This window comes from Oncorhynchus clarkii, chromosome 12 (genome assembly GCF_045791955.1).
Source record: "Oncorhynchus clarkii lewisi isolate Uvic-CL-2024 chromosome 12, UVic_Ocla_1.0, whole genome shotgun sequence".
Lineage (NCBI taxonomy): Eukaryota > Metazoa > Chordata > Actinopteri > Salmoniformes > Salmonidae > Oncorhynchus > Oncorhynchus clarkii.
Window position 1 is genome coordinate 103127647 of NC_092158.1, and position 18575 is coordinate 103146221.

Genomic DNA, 18575 nt, shown 5'->3' on the forward strand with positions numbered 1-18575 from the left:
ATTACTGTGTAATAAAGTCTTTATTTACATCAAAATATTTACATTGTGTGGAAAATATCCCATTTATACATTCAGGAGAATCAAAACGGCCTGGAATGAAGAGATCCACAGAAGGAGAGAGAGAAATGGGGAGAGAGAGAGAGCAGAGGAAATGGGGAGAGAGAGAGCAGAGGAAAGACTAGCCTGATGTAACGATCTCTCTTTCCGACAGGTCCTCAAAGTGGACCATGTGGCAGTTGGTAGCAGGTGGCCTAGCGGTTCAGAGCAGGTAGCCTAGCGGTTCAGAGCAGGTAGCCTAGCGGTTCAGAGCAGGTAGCCTAGCGGTTCAGAGCAGGTAGCCTAGCGGTTCAGAGCAGGTAGCCTAGCGGTTCAGAGCAGGTAGCCTAACGGTTCAGAGCAGGTAGCCTAGCCGTTCAGAGCAGGTAGCCTAACGGTTAAGAGCGTTGGGCCAGTAACCGAAAAGTCGCTGGTTTGAATCCCCGAGCAGACTAGGTGAAACATCTGTGGATGTGCCCTTGAACAAAGCACTTAACCCTAATTTCTCCTGTAAGTCGTTCTGGATAAGAGCGTCTGTTAAAATGTTCAAGATTGGAGGCTCAAGAAGTGGGTTTGAGACGGAGCGAAGATGTAGAGAGGGGATGAGTCAGCTGCTGTAAAGAGCTCTGTCTAACAGGGGAGTCAGGGTGCAGTGAGGAGAGGCAGGACGTTCTGGTCCCAGTTCTGGTTCCACCGCTGCCCCCCACTGGCCCGGAGGTTCCTCCTGAACTGACCCAGTTTGCCCTCATCCTCACAGTCAGGGAAGTCCCACAGAAGAGACTGGAGAGACACAACACAGGTTTTATAAAACGGGTAGATTGGATCCTGTCTAAAACAGCCATGTGTATATCAGACCATATACCACTGTCACAGGAACTGGTTACAGTCAGATAAGACAGAATATACTTTAGAAAAGATGGCAGTTGACAGGATCATACCACTGGGAAGTGATGTGGTATAAATCAGGGGTTTCTGTATCTCCTCAGCTGAACAGTAGTAGTATATGACTGTACCTTGAGCTGTCCAGATAGTTCCTCAGAGTCTTTGAAGATCAACCCGTTCTCCTCGTGTTTCACCAGCTCATGTAGACTACAGAGGAGAATATAACAGGGTTAACAACAGAGACTGACAACACAGGAGAATATAACAGAGTTAACAAAGAGACTGACAACACAGGAGAATATAACAGAGTTAACAGAGAGACTGACAACACAGGAGAATATAACAGAGACTGACAACACAGGAGAATATAACAGGGTTAACAGAGACTGACAACACAGGAGAATATAACAGAGAGACTGACAACACAGGAGAATATAACAGAGAGACTGACAACACAGGAGAATATAACAGAGAGACTGACAACACAGGAGAATATAACAGAGTTAGATCCACAAACACAGCACAGGAAACTCAGTCCAAAACAGATCAGATCAGCACATAGCCTCTCTGCATGGGGGTAGAAGGTGACTGTTGACCCAGGGTTTAGAGTACTCCCTCGGCAGTAGAAGGTGACTGTTGACCCAGGGTTTAGAGTATTCCCTCAGCAGTAGAAGGTGACTGGTGACCCAGGGTTTAGAGTACTCCCTCAGCAGTAGAAGGTGACTGTTGACCCAGGGTTTAGAGTACTCCCTCAGCAGTAGAAGGTGACCCAGGGTTTAGAGTACTCCCTCAGCAGTAGAAGGTGACTGTTGACCCAGGGTTTAGAGTACTCCCTCAGCAGTAGAAGGTGACTGTTGACCCAGGGTTTAGAGTATTCCCTCAGCAGTAGAAGGTGACTGTTGACCCAGGGTTTAGAGTACTCCCTCAGCAGTAGAAGGTGACTGTTGACCCAGGGTTTAGAGTACTCCCTCAGCAGTAGAAGGTGACACAGGGTTTAGAGTACTCCCTCAGCAGTAGAAGGTGACTGTTGACCCAGGGTTTAGAGTACTCCCTCAGCAGTAGAAGGTGACTGGTGACCCAGGGTTTAGAGTATTCCCTCAGCAGTAGAAGGTGACTGGTGACCCAGGGTTTAGAGTACTCCCTCAGCAGTAGAAGGTGACTGTTGACCCAGGGTTTAGAGTATTCCCTCAGCAGTAGAAGGTGACTGTTGACCCAGGGTTTAGAGTACTCCCTCAGCAGTAGAAGGTGACTGGTGACCCAGGGTTTAGAGTACTCCCTCAGCAGTAGAAGGTGACTGGTGACCCAGGGTTTAGAGTATTCCCTCAGCAGTAGAAGGTGACTGTTGACCCAGGGTTTAGAGTATTCCCTCAGCAGTAGAAGGTGACTGTTGACCCAGGGTTTAGAGTACTCCCTCAGCAGTAGAAGGTGACTGTTGACCCAGGGTTTAGAGTATTCCCTCAGCAGTAGAAGGTGACCCAGGGTTTAGAGTACTCCCTCAGCAGTAGAAGGTGACTGGTGACCCAGGGTTTAGAGTACTCCCTCAGCAGTAGAAGGTGACTGGTGACCCAGGTTTTAGAGTATTCCCTCAGCAGTAGAAGGTGACTGGTGACCCAGGGTTTAGAGTATTCAATCAGCAGTAGAAGGTGACTGTTGACCCAGGGTTTAGAGTACTCCCTCAGCAGTAGAAGGTGACTGTTGACCCAGGGTTTAGAGTACTCCCTCAGCAGTAGAAGGTGACCCAGGGTTTAGAGTACTCCCTCAGCAGTAGAAGGTGACTGGTGACCCAGGGTTTAGAGTACTCCCTCAGCAGTAGAAGGTGACCCAGGGTTTAGAGTACTCCCTCAGCAGTAGAAGGTGACTGTTGACCCAGGGTTTAGAGTACTCCCTCAGCAGTAGAAGGTGACCCAGGGTTTAGAGTACTCCCTCAGCAGTAGAAGGTGACCCAGGGTTTAGAGTACTCCCTCAGCAGTAGAAGGTGACTGGTGACCCAGGGTTTAGAGTACTCCCTCAGCAGTAGAAGGTGACCCAGGGTTTAGAGTACTCCCTCAGCAGTAGAAGGTGACTGTTGACCCAGGGTTTAGAGTACTCCCTCAGCAGTAGAAGGTGACTGTTGACCCAGGGTTTAGAGTATTCCCTCAGCAGTAGAAGGTGACTGTTGACCCAGGGTTTAGAGTACTCCCTCAGCAGTAGAAGGTGACTGTTGACCCAGGGTTTAGAGTACTCCCTCAGCAGTAGAAGGTGACTGGTGACCCAGGGTTTAGAGTACTCCCTCAGCAGTAGAAGGTGACTGTTGACCCAGGGTTTAGAGTATTCCCTCAGCAGTAGAAGGTGACCCAGGGTTTAGAGTATTCCCTCAGCAGTAGAAGGTGACTGTTGACCCAGGGTTTAGAGTATTCCCTCAGCAGTAGAAGGTGACCCAGGGTTTAGAGTATTCCCTCAGCAGTAGAAGGTGACTGGTGACCCAGGGTTTAGAGTACTCCCTCAGTAGTAGAAGGTGACTGTTGACCCAGGGTTTAGAGTACTCCCTCAGCAGTAGGTGACTGTTGACCCAGGGTTTAGAGTATTCCCTCAGCAGTAGAAGGTGACTGTTGACCCAGGGTTTAGAGTATTCCCTCAGCAGTAGAAGGTGACTGTTGACCCAGGGTTTAGAGTACTCCCTCAGCAGTAGAAGGTGACTGTTGACCCAGGGTTTAGAGTACTCCCTCAGCAGTAGAAGGTGACTGTTGACCCAGGGTTTAGAGTATTCCCTCAGCAGTAGAAGGTGACTGTTGACCCAGGGTTTAGAGTATTCCCTCAGCAGTAGAAGGTGACTGGTGACCCAGGGTTTAGAGTATTCCCTCAGCAGTAGAAGGTGACTGTTGACCCAGGGTTTAGAGTACTCCCTCAGCAGTAGAAGGTGACTGTTGACCCAGGGTTTAGAGTATTCCCTCAGCAGTAGAAGGTGACCCAGGGTTTAGAGTACTCCCTCAGCAGTAGAAGGTGACTGTTGACCCAGGGTTTAGAGTATTCCCTCAGCAGTAGAAGGTGACCCAGGGTTTAGAGTATTCCCTCAGCAGTAGAAGGTGACTGGTGACCCAGGGTTTAGAGTATTCCCTCAGCAGTAGAAGGTGACTGTTGACCCAGGGTTTAGAGTACTCCCTCAGCAGTAGAAGGTGACTGGTGACCCAGGGTTTAGAGTATTCCCTCAGCAGTAGAAGGTGACTGTTGACCCAGGGTTTAGAGTATTCCCTCAGCAGTAGAAGGTGACTGTTGACCCAGGGTTTAGAGTACTCCCTCAGCAGTAGAAGGTGACTGTTGACCCAGGGTTTAGAGTATTCCCTCAGCAGTAGAAGGTGACCCATGGTTTAGAGTATTCCCTCAGCAGTAGAAGGTGACCCAGGGTTTAGAGTACTCCCTCAGCAGTAGAAGGTGACCCAGGGTTTAGAGTACTCCCTCAGCAGTAGAAGGTGACTGTTGACCCAGGGTTTAGAGTACTCCCTCAGCAGTAGAAGGTGACCCAGGGTTTAGAGTATTCCCTCAGCAGTAGAAGGTGACTGTTGACCCAGGGTTTAGAGTATTCCCTCAGCAGTAGAAGGTGACTGTTGACCCAGGGTTTAGAGTACTCCCTCAGCAGTAGAAGGTGACCCAGGGTTTAGAGTATTCCCTCAGCAGTAGAAGGTGATAGTACAGACAGTGTGTGTGGACATGGTATCAGAAGGTGTCTGTTAAAGAGTCCTGTCTCACCAGTAGAAGTGGATGGCACAGACAGGCAGACAGCAGCCAAACATGTCCACCACCTTCATAGGCAGGTCCAGACCACTGGACGACTTATGGAGACAAACACCCAGATCTGCTGAGCCTGGGACAGGGAGAACATACAGAACATCAGTACACACACACACACATCTGCTGAGCCTGGGACAGGGAGAACATACAGAACATCAGTACACACACACACACCCAGATCTGCTGAGCCTGGGACAGGGAGACCATACAGAACATCAGTACACACACACACATCTGCTGAGCCTGGGACAGGGAGACCATACAGAACATCAGTACACACACACACGCTGAGCCTGGGACAGGGAGAACACACTAACCTAGCAGAACAGGGTAGTCCTCTGCCTCCAGCCATGGAGTACAGATCTTCACGTGCTCAAAGCTCAGGGTGTCGATCAGCTTCCTGTAGTGGTCCTTCTGAGGACCCTTACCTGGTCTCACACACACACACACACAGGGAATTGAAACAACACGTATCTAGGGTTAACAGTATAGGACCGACAAGAATTGTAAAGGTTTTTCTCAGTTGGTTTAATCTGGCAACAACAGGTTAGTTGATAATGTCATTGTTTTGTGAGGCTTCTCAATCAAATCACATTTATTCCTAAGGCCCCTTTTCACATCAGCATTTGACAAAAAAAACACTGCGTTTACACAGGCAGCTCAATTCTGATATTTTGCCCAATTATTTGACAAAAGACTTGATCTGATTGGTCAAAAGACTTGATCTGATTGGTCAAAAGACTTGATCGGATTGGTCAAAAAGACTTGATCTGATTGGTCAAAAGACTTGATCTGATTGGTCAAAAGACTTGATCTGATTGGTCAAAAGACTTGATCTGATTGGTCAAAAGACTTGATCTGATTGGTCAAAAGACTTGATCTGATTGGTCAAAAGACTTGATCTGATTGGTCAAAAGGTTAGAGTGTAGAGGCGGCAGGGTAGCCTAGTGGTTAGAGTGTAGAGGCGGCAGGGTAGCCTAGTGGTTAGAGTGTAGAGGCGGCAGGGTAGCCTAGTGGTTAGAGTGTAGAGGCGGCAGGGTAGCCTAGTGGTTAGAGTGTAGAGGCGGCAGGGTAGCCTAGTGGTTAGAGTGTAGGGACGGCAGGGTAGCCTAGTGGTTAGAGTGTAGAGGCGGCAGGGTAGCCAAGTGGTTAGAGTGTAGAGGCGGCAGGGTAGCCTAGTGGTTAGAGTGTAGGGACGGCAGGGTAGCCTAGTGGTTAGAGTGTAGAGGCGGCAGGGTAGCCTAGTGGTTAGAGTGTAGGGACGGCAGGGTAGCCTAGTGGTTAGAGTGTAGGGACGGCAGGGTAGCCTAGTGGTTAGAGTGTAGGGACGGCAGGGTAGCCTAGTGGTTAGAGTGTAGGGACGGCAGGGTAGCCTAGTGGTTAGAGTGTAGGGGCGGCAGGGTAGCCTAGTGGTTAGAGTGTAGGGACGGCAGGGTAGCCTAGTGGTTAGAGGTAATCCGGCCTGGACCACACAGACCTGCAGTACACTGTCAACACTATAGTTACCTGGACCACACAGACCTGCAGGACACTGTCAACACTATAGTTACCTGGACCACACAGACCTGCAGGACACTGTCAACACTATAGTTACCTGCACCACACAGACCTGCAGGACACTGTCAACACTATAGTTACCTGGACCACACAGACCTGCAGGACACTGTCAACACTATAGTTACCTGGACCACACAGACCTGCAGTACACTGTCAACACTATAGTTACCTGGACCACACAGACCTGCAGCACACTGTCAACACTATAGTTACCTGGACCACACAGACCTGCAGTACACTGTCAACACTATAGTTACCTGTGACCACACAGACTGGCAGCAGGACACTGTCAACACTATAGTTACCTGGACCACACAGACCTGCAGTACACTGTCAACACTATAGTTACCTGGACCACACAGACCTGCAGCAGGACACTGTCAACACTATAGTTACCTGGACCACACAGACCTGCAGTACACTGTCAACACTATAGTTACCTGGACCACACAGACCTGCAGTACACTGTCAACACTATAGTTACCTGGACCACACAGACCTGCAGTACACTGTCAACACTATAGTTACCTGGACCACACAGACCTGCAGTACACTGTCAACACTATAGTTACCTGTGACCACACAGACCTGCAGTACACTGTCAACACTATAGTTACCTGGACCACACAGACCTGCAGCACACTGTCAACACTATAGTTACCTGGACCATAAAGACCTACAGTACACTGTCAACACTATAGTTACCTGGACCACACAGACCTGCAGTACACTGTCAACACTATAGTTACCTGGACCATAAAGACCTACAGTACACTGTCAACACTATAGTTACCTGGACCACACAGACCTGCAATACACTGTCAACACTATAGTTACCTGGACCACACAGACCTGCAGCACACTGTCAACACTATAGTTACCTGGACCATACAGACCTGCAGTACACTGTCAACACTATAGTTACCTGGACCACACAGACCTGCAATACACTGTCAACACTATAGTTACCTGGACCACACAGACCTGCAGCACACTGTCAACACTATAGTTACCTGGACCACACAGACCTGCAGCACACTGTCAACACTATAGTTACCTGGACCACACAGACCTGCAGGACACTGTCAACACTATAGTTACCTGGACCATAAAGACTGGCAGTACACTGTCAACACTATAGTTACCTGTGACCACACAGACCTGCAGTACACTGTCAACACTATAGTTACCTGTGACCACACAGACTGGCAGCAGGACACTGTCAACACTATAGTTACCTGGACCACACAGACCTGCAGTACACTGTCAACACTATAGTTACCTGGACCACACAGACCTGCAGCAGGACACTGTCAACACTATAGTTACCTGGACCACACAGACCTGCAGTACACTGTCAACACTATAGTTACCTGGACCACACAGACCTGCAGTACACTGTCAACACTATAGTTACCTGGACCACACAGACCTGCAGTACACTGTCAACACTATAGTTACCTGGACCACACAGACCTGCAGTACACTGTCAACACTATAGTTACCTGTGACCACACAGACCTGCAGTACACTGTCAACACTATAGTTACCTGGACCACACAGACCTGCAGCACACTGTCAACACTATAGTTACCTGGACCATAAAGACCTACAGTACACTGTCAACACTATAGTTACCTGGACCACACAGACCTGCAGTACACTGTCAACACTATAGTTACCTGGACCATAAAGACCTACAGTACACTGTCAACACTATAGTTACCTGGACCACACAGACCTGCAGCACACTGTCAACACTATAGTTACCTGGACCATAAAGACCTACAGTACACTGTCAACACTATAGTTACCTGGACCACACAGACCTGCAGCACACTGTCAACACTATAGTTACCTGTGACCACACAGACCTGCAGGACACTGTCAACACTATAGTTACCTGGACCACACAGACCTGCAGTACACTGTCAACACTATAGTTACCTGTGACCACACAGACCTGCAGTACACTGTCAACACTATAGTTACCTGGACCACACAGACCTGCAGTACACTGTCAACACTATAGTTACCTGGACCACACAGACCTGCAGCAGTACACTGTCAACACTATAGTTACCTGGACCACACAGACCTGCAGCACACTGTCAACACTATAGTTACCTGGACCACACAGACCTGCAGTACACTGTCAACACTATAGTTACCTGGACCACACAGACCTGCAGCAGGACACTGTCAACACTATAGTTACCTGGACCATAAAGACTGGCAGTACACTGTCAACACTATAGTTACCTGGACCACACAGACCTGCAGCACACTGTCAACACTATAGTTACCTGGACCATAAAGACTGGCAGTACACTGTCAACACTATAGTTACCTGGACCACACAGACCTGCAGTACACTGTCAACACTATAGTTACCTGGACCACACAGACCTGCAGCAGTACACTGTCAACACTATAGTTACCTGGACCACACAGACCTGCAGCACACTGTCAACACTATAGTTACCTGTGACCACACAGACTGGCAGCAGGACACTGTCAACACTATAGTTACCTGGACCACACAGACCTGCAGCACACTGTCAACACTATAGTTACCTGGACCACACAGACCTGCAGCACACTGTCAACACTATAGTTACCTGGACCATAAAGACTGGCAGTACACTGTCAACACTATAGTTACCTGGACCACACAGACCTGCAGCACACTGTCAACACTATAGTTACCTGGACCACACAGACCTGCAGGACACTGTCAACACTATAGTTACCTGGACCACACAGACCTGCAGGACACTGTCAACACTATAGTTACCTGGACCACACAGACCTGCAGTACACTGTCAACACTATAGTTACCTGGACCACACAGACCTGCAGTACACTGTCAACACTATAGTTACCTGGACCATAAAGACTGGCAGTACACTGTCAACACTATAGTTACCTGGACCACACAGACCTGCAGTACACTGTCAACACTATAGTTACCTGTGATGACACAGACCAGCGAGGGAAGAGAGGCTCCTGCTTTCACAAACCCCTCGTAGTCTGGTAGAGAAAACACACAAGGTTAATACAAGGGCTTGTATCCCAAACAGCACCCTACTCCCCATGTAGTGCACTACCTTTTGACCAGAGGGAGGATGGGTGGATGGAAGGGAGGGAGGATGGATGGGAGGATGGATGGATGGATGGGAGGAAGGATGGATGGATGGGAGGATGGATGGATGGGAGGAAGGATGAATGGGAGGAAGGATGGATGGATGGGAGGAAGGATGGATGGGAGGGAGGATGGATGGTAGGAAGGATGGATGGATGGATGGATGGATGGATGGGAGGATGGATGGGAGGAAGGATGGATGGGAGGAAGGATGGATGGGAGGAAGGATGGATGGATGGATGGATGGGAGGATGGATGGGAGGAAGGATGGATGGATGGGAGGATGGGAGGAAGGATGGATGGATGGATGGGAGGAAGGATGGATGGATGGATGGGAGGATGGATGGGAGGAAGGATGGATGGATGGGAGGAAGGATGGATGGGAGGAAGGATGGATGGGAGGAAGGATGGATGGATGGGAGGATGGATGGATGGGAGGATGGATGGATGGGAGGATGGGAGGAAGGATGGATGGATGGATGGGAGGAAGGATGGATGGGAGGAAGGATGGATGGATGGATGGGAGGAAGGATGGATGGATGGGAGGAAGGATGGATGGATGGGAGGATGGATGGATGGATGGGAGGGAGGGAGGATGCTCTTTAAAATGGGGCTCAACTGCAGATGGTAATGATTACCTTCCAGAGCCTTCAGCAGAATGGAGAAGTCCTCATCCTCTGTTGAACAAAGACAGGGGAAACAGTGAGACACCCTAACAAGTGTTTACACCTGACAGCTGTGTGTACTTACGTTGTACACGTGTCAACTAAACACATGGACATAAAATACAATCCTGGCTCTAACACAGGAAACCTCTAGTCTGATCCCCATCCTGACCCGACTCCAAACAGAATGTAATCTGGCTCTAGTCTGATCCCCATCCTGACCTGATACCAATCAGAATGTAATCTGGCTCTAGTCTGATCCCCATCCTGACCTGATACCAAACAGAATGTAATCTGGCTCTAGTCTGATCCCCATCCTGACCTGACTCCTAACAGAATGTAAACTCGCACGATCAGGATGTTTGGACGAGGCTAGAACTGCTTTCGAGGTAAGAAAAACAATTTAGATTGGGGTAAAAATCCAGAAAAACTTCCCATTTAAACTGAATAAAATGAAGTCTCCTGCTGCTTACAAAATGGCACCCTATTCCCTATGTAGTGCACAACTTTTGGCCAGAGCCCTATGGAGAATAGGGTGCCATTTGGGACTCAAACTGTGCCTGTGGGGTACTGACCGGTCCAGCTGGTGCTGCTGATCAGTAGGGCAGGTCGACCTGAGGTCAAAGTCACAGAAAGGTCACTGGGGTCACGACATGTAAACGCTGTTTTCTCTGTCACGTCACCAGGTCGCTCACCACTGTAACAGACACAGGGGTTATAACATGTGTTATGACATGTCTATGATCGTGTAATATATATTTTTATGATAGTTCTTTATCTCTCCAATATAAACAGAAACCAAGAGGATAACTGTAGTACAGGCCCTGTGTTCCTCCAGGAACCAAGAGGATAACTGTAGTACAGGCCCTGTGTTCCTCCAGGAACCAAGAGGATAACTGTAGTACAGGCCCTGTGTTCCTCCAGAACCAAGAGGATAACTGTAGTACAGGCCCTGTGTTCCTCCAGGAACCAAGAGGATAACTGTAGTACAGGCCCTGTGTTCCTCCAGAACCAAGAGGATAACTGTAGTACAGGCCCTGTGTTCCTCCAGGAACCAAGAGGATAACTGTAGTACAGGCCCTGTGTTCCTCCAGAACCAAGAGGATAACTGTAGTACAGGCTCTGTGTTCCTCCAGAACCAAGAGGATAACTGTAGTACAGGCCCTGTGTTCCTCCAGGAACCAAGAGGATAACTGTAGTACAGGCCCTGTGTTCCTCCAGAACCAAGAGGATAACTGTAGTACAGGACCTGTGTTCCTCCAGAACCAAGAGGATAACTGTAGTACAGGCCCTGTGTTCCTTCAAGAACCAAGAGGATAACTTTAGTGAGGAATAGTCTTGGCCAGCCTCATCAACAGACTATACTGGACTCACCAGACCCGGAACTGAGGAATAGTCTTGGCCAGCCTCATCAACAGACTATACTGGACTCACCAGACCTGGAACTGAGGAATAGTCTTGGCCAGCCTCATCAACAGACTATACTGGACTCACCAGACCCGGAACTGAGGAATAGTCTTGGCCAGCCTCATCAACAGACTATACTGGACTCACCAGACCCGGAACTGAGGAATAGTCTTGGCCAGCCTCATCAACAGACTATACTGGACTCACCAGACCCGGAACTGAGGAATAGTCTTGGCCAGCCTCATCAACAGACTATACTGGACTCACCAGACCCGGAACTGAGGAATAGTCTTGGCCAGCCTCATCAACAGACTATACTGGACTCACCAGACCCGGAACTGAGGAATAGTCTTGGCCAGCCTCATCAACAGACTATACTGGACTCACCAGACCTGGAACTGAGGAATAGTCTTGGCCAGCCTCATCAACAGACTATACTGGACTCACCAGACCTGGAACTGAGGAATAGTCTTGGCCAGCCTCATGAACAGCTGGTGCTTTAGGTCTACTGAAGTCTCCTTGAAGATAGCAGGTGGCTTGTCATACAATGTGGTCGCCCTATAGGAGGAGAATAAGACAGGTGGGATTAGTCATGACCAAGGGGTTAGTCATGGCCAAGGGGTTAGTTAAGACCAAGGGGTTAGTCATGACCAAGGGGTTAGTCATGACCAAGGGATTAGTCATGGCCAAGGGGTTAGTCATGGCCAAGGGGTTAGTCATGGCCAAGGGGTTAGTCATGGCCAAGGGGTTAGTCATGACCAAGGGGTTAGTCATGACTAAGGGATTAGTCATGGCCAAGGGGTTAGTCATGACCAAGGGGTTAGATAGGGATAGGGGGGATAGATTCAGACTCCCCACTGCATCTGTTTGTCTATCCGTCCGTCTATCTGTATCTCTCCGTCCGTCTATCTGTGTCTATCTGTACGTCTGTCTGTCTCTCCGTCCGTCTATCGATGTCTGTCTGTATGTCCGTCCGTCGTCTGTACGTCTATCTATCTACGGATGGATTGATTGACAGACGGGATGTTGACAGTAAAACAATCCTTACCTGATGTTCCAGTTGTTCTGGAGGTCTTCCTTCATAGCGTTGGTGACACAAAGGTTATGGCTGGAGAATCGCCCAAACAACTGCTCATACCTGCCAGAGACAGGAACATGGGTCCTATTCATTAATGCACACCGTAGCTAAACAGTCTGCAACAATTTATTGGACAAATTCCGGTAGGTCCCTCCCTGATCTGCCCGTTTAGTTCCCACTGAAGAAGACCATGTTCATGCAAAGCTGTAGATACATTCAGAAAGTATTCAGACCCCTTGACTTTTTCCACATTTGTTACAGAGATGGTTGTCCTTCTGGAAGGGTGTCCCATCTCCACAGAGGAACTCTAGAGCTCTGTCAGAGTGACCATCGGGTTCTTGGCCACCTCGATGACCAGGGCCCTTCTCCCCTGATTGCTCAGTTTGGCCGGGCAGCCAGGAAGAGTTTTGGTTGTTCCAAACTTCTTCCACTAAAGAATGATGGAGCCCACTGTGTTCTTGGGGACCTTCAATGCTGCAGACATGGTACCCTTCCCCAGATCTGTGCCTCGACACAATCATGTCTCAGAGCTCTACGGACAATTCCTTCTACCACAACATGACTTGGTTTTTGCTCGGACATGCACTGTCAACTGTAGGACCTTGTATAGACAGGTGTGTGCCTTTCCAAATCATGTCCAATCAATTGAATTTACCACAGGTGGACTCCAATCAAGTTGTAGAAACATCTCAAGGATGACCAATGGAAACAGGATGCACCTGATCTAAAATTCAAGTCTCATAGCAAAGGGTCTGAAAACTTGTGTAAATACATTTTGTTTGTTTGTACATTTGCAACATTTTCCCCAAAAACTATTTTTGCTTTGTCATTATGGGGTATTGTGATGTCATTATGGGATATTGTGATATGATTATGGGGTATTGTGATGTCATTATGGGGTATTGTGATATCATTATGGGGTATTGTGATGTCCTTATGGGGTATTGTGATGTCATTATGGGGTATTGTGATATCATTATGGGGTATTGTGATGTCATTATGGGGTATTGTGATGTCATTATGGGGTATTGTGATGTCATTATGGGGTATTGTGATGTCATTATGGGGTATTGTGATGTCATTATGGGGTATTGTGTTTAATCCATTTTAGAATAAGGCTATAATGTAACAAAATGTGGAGAAGGGGAAGGGGTCTGAATACTTTCCAAATGCACTGTATTGAATAGGGATCTATTTGGGACTCAGCCATGGTGATGTTACTGACCACTGTGCCAGCCTGACGATGGGGTGGTCCGGGCCGTGTGAGAGGGCCATGATGGTGTAGCCGTAGTTGTGCCAGTCAATGATGAACCTGGATCCTCTCAGACCACACACCAGCCATGTCACCACTATACTGGGCAGTCCTGGAGGATTCTGGGGGAGGAAGAGGTCAATAACACACCAGCCACTTCACCACTATACTGGGCAGTCCTGGAGGATTCTGGGGGAGGAAGAGGTCAATAACACACCAGCCACGTCACCACTATACTGGGCAGTCCTGGAGGATTCTGGGGGAGGAAGAGGTCAATAACACACCAGCCACGTCACCACTATACTGGGCAGTCCTGGAGGATTCTGGGGGAGGAAGAGGTCAATAACACACCAGCCACGTCACCACTATACTGGGCAGTCCTGGAGGATTCTGGGGGAGGAAGAGGTCAATAACACACCAGCCACGTCACCACTATACTGGGCAGTCCTGGAGGATTCTGGGGGAGGAAGAGGTCAATAACACACCAGCCACGTCACCACTATACTGGGCAGTCCTGGAGGATTCTGGGGGAGGAAGAGGTCAATAACACACCAGCCACGTCACCACTATACTGGGCAGTCCTGGAGGATTCTGGGGGAGGAAGAGGTCAATAACACACCAGCCACGTCACCACTATACTGGGCAGTCCTGGAGGATTCTGGGGGAGGAAGAGGTCAATAACACACCAGCCACGTCACCACTATACTGGGCAGTCCTGGAGGATTCTGGGGGAGGAAGAGGTCAATAACACACCAGCCACGTCACCACTATACTGGGCAGTCCTGGAGGATTCTGGGGGAGGAAGAGGTCAATAACACACCAGCCATGTCACCACTATACTGGGCAGTCCTGGAGGATTCTGGGGGAGGGGACAAGTACAACTGAACAGAATAGAATGAATAGAATAAGAATAGAAGTAGATTAGAATTTAAAGAAGTAGGATAGAATACAATAGAACAGAATAGAATGAATAGAATGGCAGGTCAGGTCCTTAATAAACACTATTAAAACCAAATTCACCCTTTACTAAAGCAAAACACATTAACAGCATCCTAACTGTTGTTTTGGGGGGAAATCACAGCAGTATCTGTAGATGTCTCAGGACACAAACAGCATCCTACCAGTTGTTTTGGGGGGAAATCACAGCAGTATCTGTAGATGTCTCTGGACACAAACAGGATCCTAACAGTTGTTTTGGGGAGAAATCACAGCAGTATCTGTAGATGTCTCAGGACACAAACAGGATCCTAACAGTTGTTTTGGGGGAGAAATCACAGCAGTATCTGTAGATGTCTCTGGACATATGACATGATAGGTTACAGAACAGAACAGAATAAATGAAAGTTCACAGGTTTTTCTGTAAGTTCGTACAGTCAATAAGTAGGAATGTTTACATTATGTTTATTGTATTGTAGTAGAAATACCTGCATGATAATATAGGACACACACACACACACACACACACACAGCAGTGTGTATTGTAGAAATATACCTGCATGAGAATATAGGACACACACACACACACACACACACACACACACAGCAGTGTGTATTGTAGAAATATACCTGCATGAGAATATAGGACACACACACACACACACACACACACACAGCAGAGTGTATTGTAGAAATATACCTGCATGAGAATATGGGACTGGACATCAGTCTTCAATAACACCAGGAGAAGCTGCAGGGACTGGAGAATCACCTTGGTAACATAGCTCACCATCCTAGGTCCCACTGGAAACAGACAGACAGATGGATTTCCGTCTCAGTGCTCTCTGGTAGTGGCTCTCAGAACCAGGCTATATTATGGCATAGATTCAAGACCTAACTACTGTTATACAACCAGTGATTAGTAATGGAATAAATATTCGGTAATATGGAATAAATAAATATACTGTAATATGGAATACATATACAGTAATATAGTATACATATACAGTAATATAGTATACATATACAGTAATATAGTATAAATATACAGTAATATGGTATACATATACAGTAATATAGTATACATATACAGTAATATAGTATACATATACAGTAATATAGTATACATATACAGTAATATAGAATACATATACAGTGATATAGTATACATATACAGTAATATAGTATACATATACAGTAATATAGTATACATATACAGTAATATAGTATACATATACAGTAATATAGTATACGTAACCAGTAATATAGTATACGTAACCAGTAATATAGTAAACGTATACAGTGATATAGTATACATATACAGTAATATAGTATACATATACAGTAATATAGTATACATATACAGTAATATAGTATACATATACAGTAATATAGTATACATATACAGTAATATAGTATACATATACAGTAATATAGTATACATATACAGTAATATAGTATACATATACAGTAATATAGTATACGTAACCAGTAATATAGTAAACGTATACAGTGATATAGTATACATATACAGTAATATAGTATACATATACAGTAATATAGTATACATATACAGTAATATAGTATACATATACAGTAATATAGTATACATATACAGTAATATAGAATACATATACAGTAATATAGTATACATATACAGTAATATAGTATACGTATACAGTAATATAGTATACATATACAGTAATATAGTATACATATACAGTAATATAGTATACATATACAGTAATATGGTATACATATACAGTAATATAGTATACATAAACAGTTATATAGTATACATATAGTATACATATCAATAAATATATGGTAATATGGTATAAATATACGGTAATATGGCATAAATATGGTAAATGGTGAATGGTAAATGCTGTAAACTCCTTTCCAGATCAGTTCCAGTACCTTGGAGTCCTTTAAGTTCTGTGATTGGGATGATTGTGATCCTCTCATCTCCAATCACATCCTGATGAGGCTTGGTACCTGACAATAACCACAACATGTCGTCACAGTAGAGAAGAATAGTCAGAAGAAGCTCGAGTTGGCAAGAGCACAAACACATCTGGGACCCGGCCAGCAGGGAGGCCACAAATTAAAGTATAGCTCCATGCTTATTTGTACACATAACACAATCAATCTATTCATTTACCAGGGAATCCAACAAACGTTACGCTGTAGCCGTGTTTGCTGAGTGAAAGGGCATGGTACTGCATGCGAGGGCTGCGTCCGATATCCCCCAGAACCAGCACACATACACGCCGCTCCGTCAACGCGTCTCTTCTCCGTAACTTCCGCAATAACTGGGACACCAACACGGCAGTAACAGTAACGGAGACCAGTGTCCATAGTGCATTTAAAGTGGTCAGGTAAAACCCTGCCAGTAATGCGAAACCTATCAGTGAAATTGTCGCTAGAGTCATAGATGCACCGGCATCCGCCATGTTTGTTGTGACTGATGACGTGTCTTGGTGTGACGTGCCGGGGGAGGAGGGGTTCAACTGGGATTTAAAGGTACCGTGCACCTACGGTGTAATCATTAGACCAAACGTTTGTTCAACTAAAACGACAGTCTCTAATGCACAAAATCAGGTACCCCCTCCCCTCACCGTTACGTTCCGTTTGCTTCCATTCAAGAAATGTTTTCCCATATAATTGTATTTTACATTTCGGGACTCGTGCCGCGTTCAAAACAACTGTGAATCTCTGACTTCAGTGCGTTCCCGACATCTTGGAACTCGTAAAAAAAACGAGCTCTGACTGGTAAAATTCTATAGTTAAATGCAAACAGGAACCATGTGTACATATTGAAGATAAATACTCTAAGAGAATGGAAGAATCAAATGCTTTATTATTTAAAAATTGACAAAAAATCTGGCTACAGCTACAAACACCATAACACAATCTGAAGTCATATTGGGTCTTACAAGCATTGGAAACAGTGGATGAAACCAATGGCTATTGATTATGAGAATAAATAAGAAACAACATAATAAATAAATAAAATATTGAACCAATATGTAGAAGTACTGATAGGGTGGCAACATGTGGGTATGAGCAAGTGTGGTGTCATTAACATTTGTCGAGTTTTATGTTGCTGTTTTTTTACAAATCTTTTTCAATTTTGACTGTTGTGCAATAATTCCTTGCATAGTCATGCCGAGTGTTTTGTATCTATGTATGTCTAAATGTTCAATTAATTTTTTTATTAATTTGATTAATAATTAAAATTGTTTAATTAAAACGTTTTGCCAACAGAATCGGCATAATGAATATGCCCCTGTTTGAGTGACTGGACCCGGACCACTGGACACAGACTGATACAACGATGTTACAATGTAACAACTCTTAGAGGAAAATGTGCTGAATAGAACCAACAAGGCTTCTGTGGCTGTCACAATGGGAGAACCCTTTGAAGAACCCTTTTGGTTCCAGGTAGAACCCTTTTGGTTCCAGGTAGAACCCTTTTGGTTCCATGTAGAACCCTATTGGTTCCAGGTAGAACCCTATTGGTTCCAGGTAGAACCCTATTGGGTTCCTGGTAAACCCCTTTCCCAAGAGGGTTGTACATGGAACCCAAAATGGGGACAGTTGAAGAACCTGTTTGAATACCTTTTTTCTAAAAAGTGTAGCCGACCAGTGATGATTAAATACTGTAACTACAGAGATTCTATTAAACTACAGGTACTATAGAGATTATATGAAACTACAGGTACCATAGAGATTCTATTAAACTACAGGTACTATAGAGACTCTATTAAACTACAGGTACTATAGAGATTCTATTAAACTACAGGTACTATAGAGACTCTATTAAACTACAGGTACTATAGAGATTCT

General features: G+C 46.1%; 1 protein-coding gene across 1 annotated transcript; it reads right to left on the minus strand.

Annotated features, from left to right (window-relative positions):
- Positions 1–174: 174 nt before the first annotated feature.
- Positions 175–17179, minus strand: LOC139422576 (chitobiosyldiphosphodolichol beta-mannosyltransferase-like). Its single transcript, XM_071173719.1, has 13 exons — positions 16888–17179; positions 16644–16721; positions 15424–15527; positions 13761–13909; positions 12506–12595; positions 11905–12015; positions 10626–10747; positions 10024–10062; positions 9214–9273; positions 5001–5111; positions 4642–4756; positions 1050–1125; positions 175–816 (listed from the first exon to the last, which is right to left on the minus strand). The coding sequence occupies exons 1-13, from the start codon at positions 17177–17179 to the stop codon at positions 679–681; spliced, it is 1485 nt and encodes a 494-aa protein (XP_071029820.1). The 3' UTR covers positions 175–678.
- Between the last annotated feature and the right edge of the window lie 1396 nt (positions 17180–18575).

Excerpts from the sequence above, each read along its gene's own strand:
- LOC139422576 (XM_071173719.1), bottom strand. The coding sequence starts at position 17,179 with ATGGCGGATGCCGGTGCATCTATGACTCTAGCGACAATTTCACTGATA. Across the intron at positions 12,596-13,760 it reads ATCGTCAGGCTGGCACAGTG|GTATGAGCAGTTGTTTGGGC; the intron begins GTCAGTAACATC and ends TGTCTCTGGCAG. Across the intron at positions 9,274-10,023 it reads TCTGCTGAAGGCTCTGGAAG|ACTACGAGGGGTTTGTGAAA; the intron begins GTAATCATTACC and ends TTTCTCTACCAG.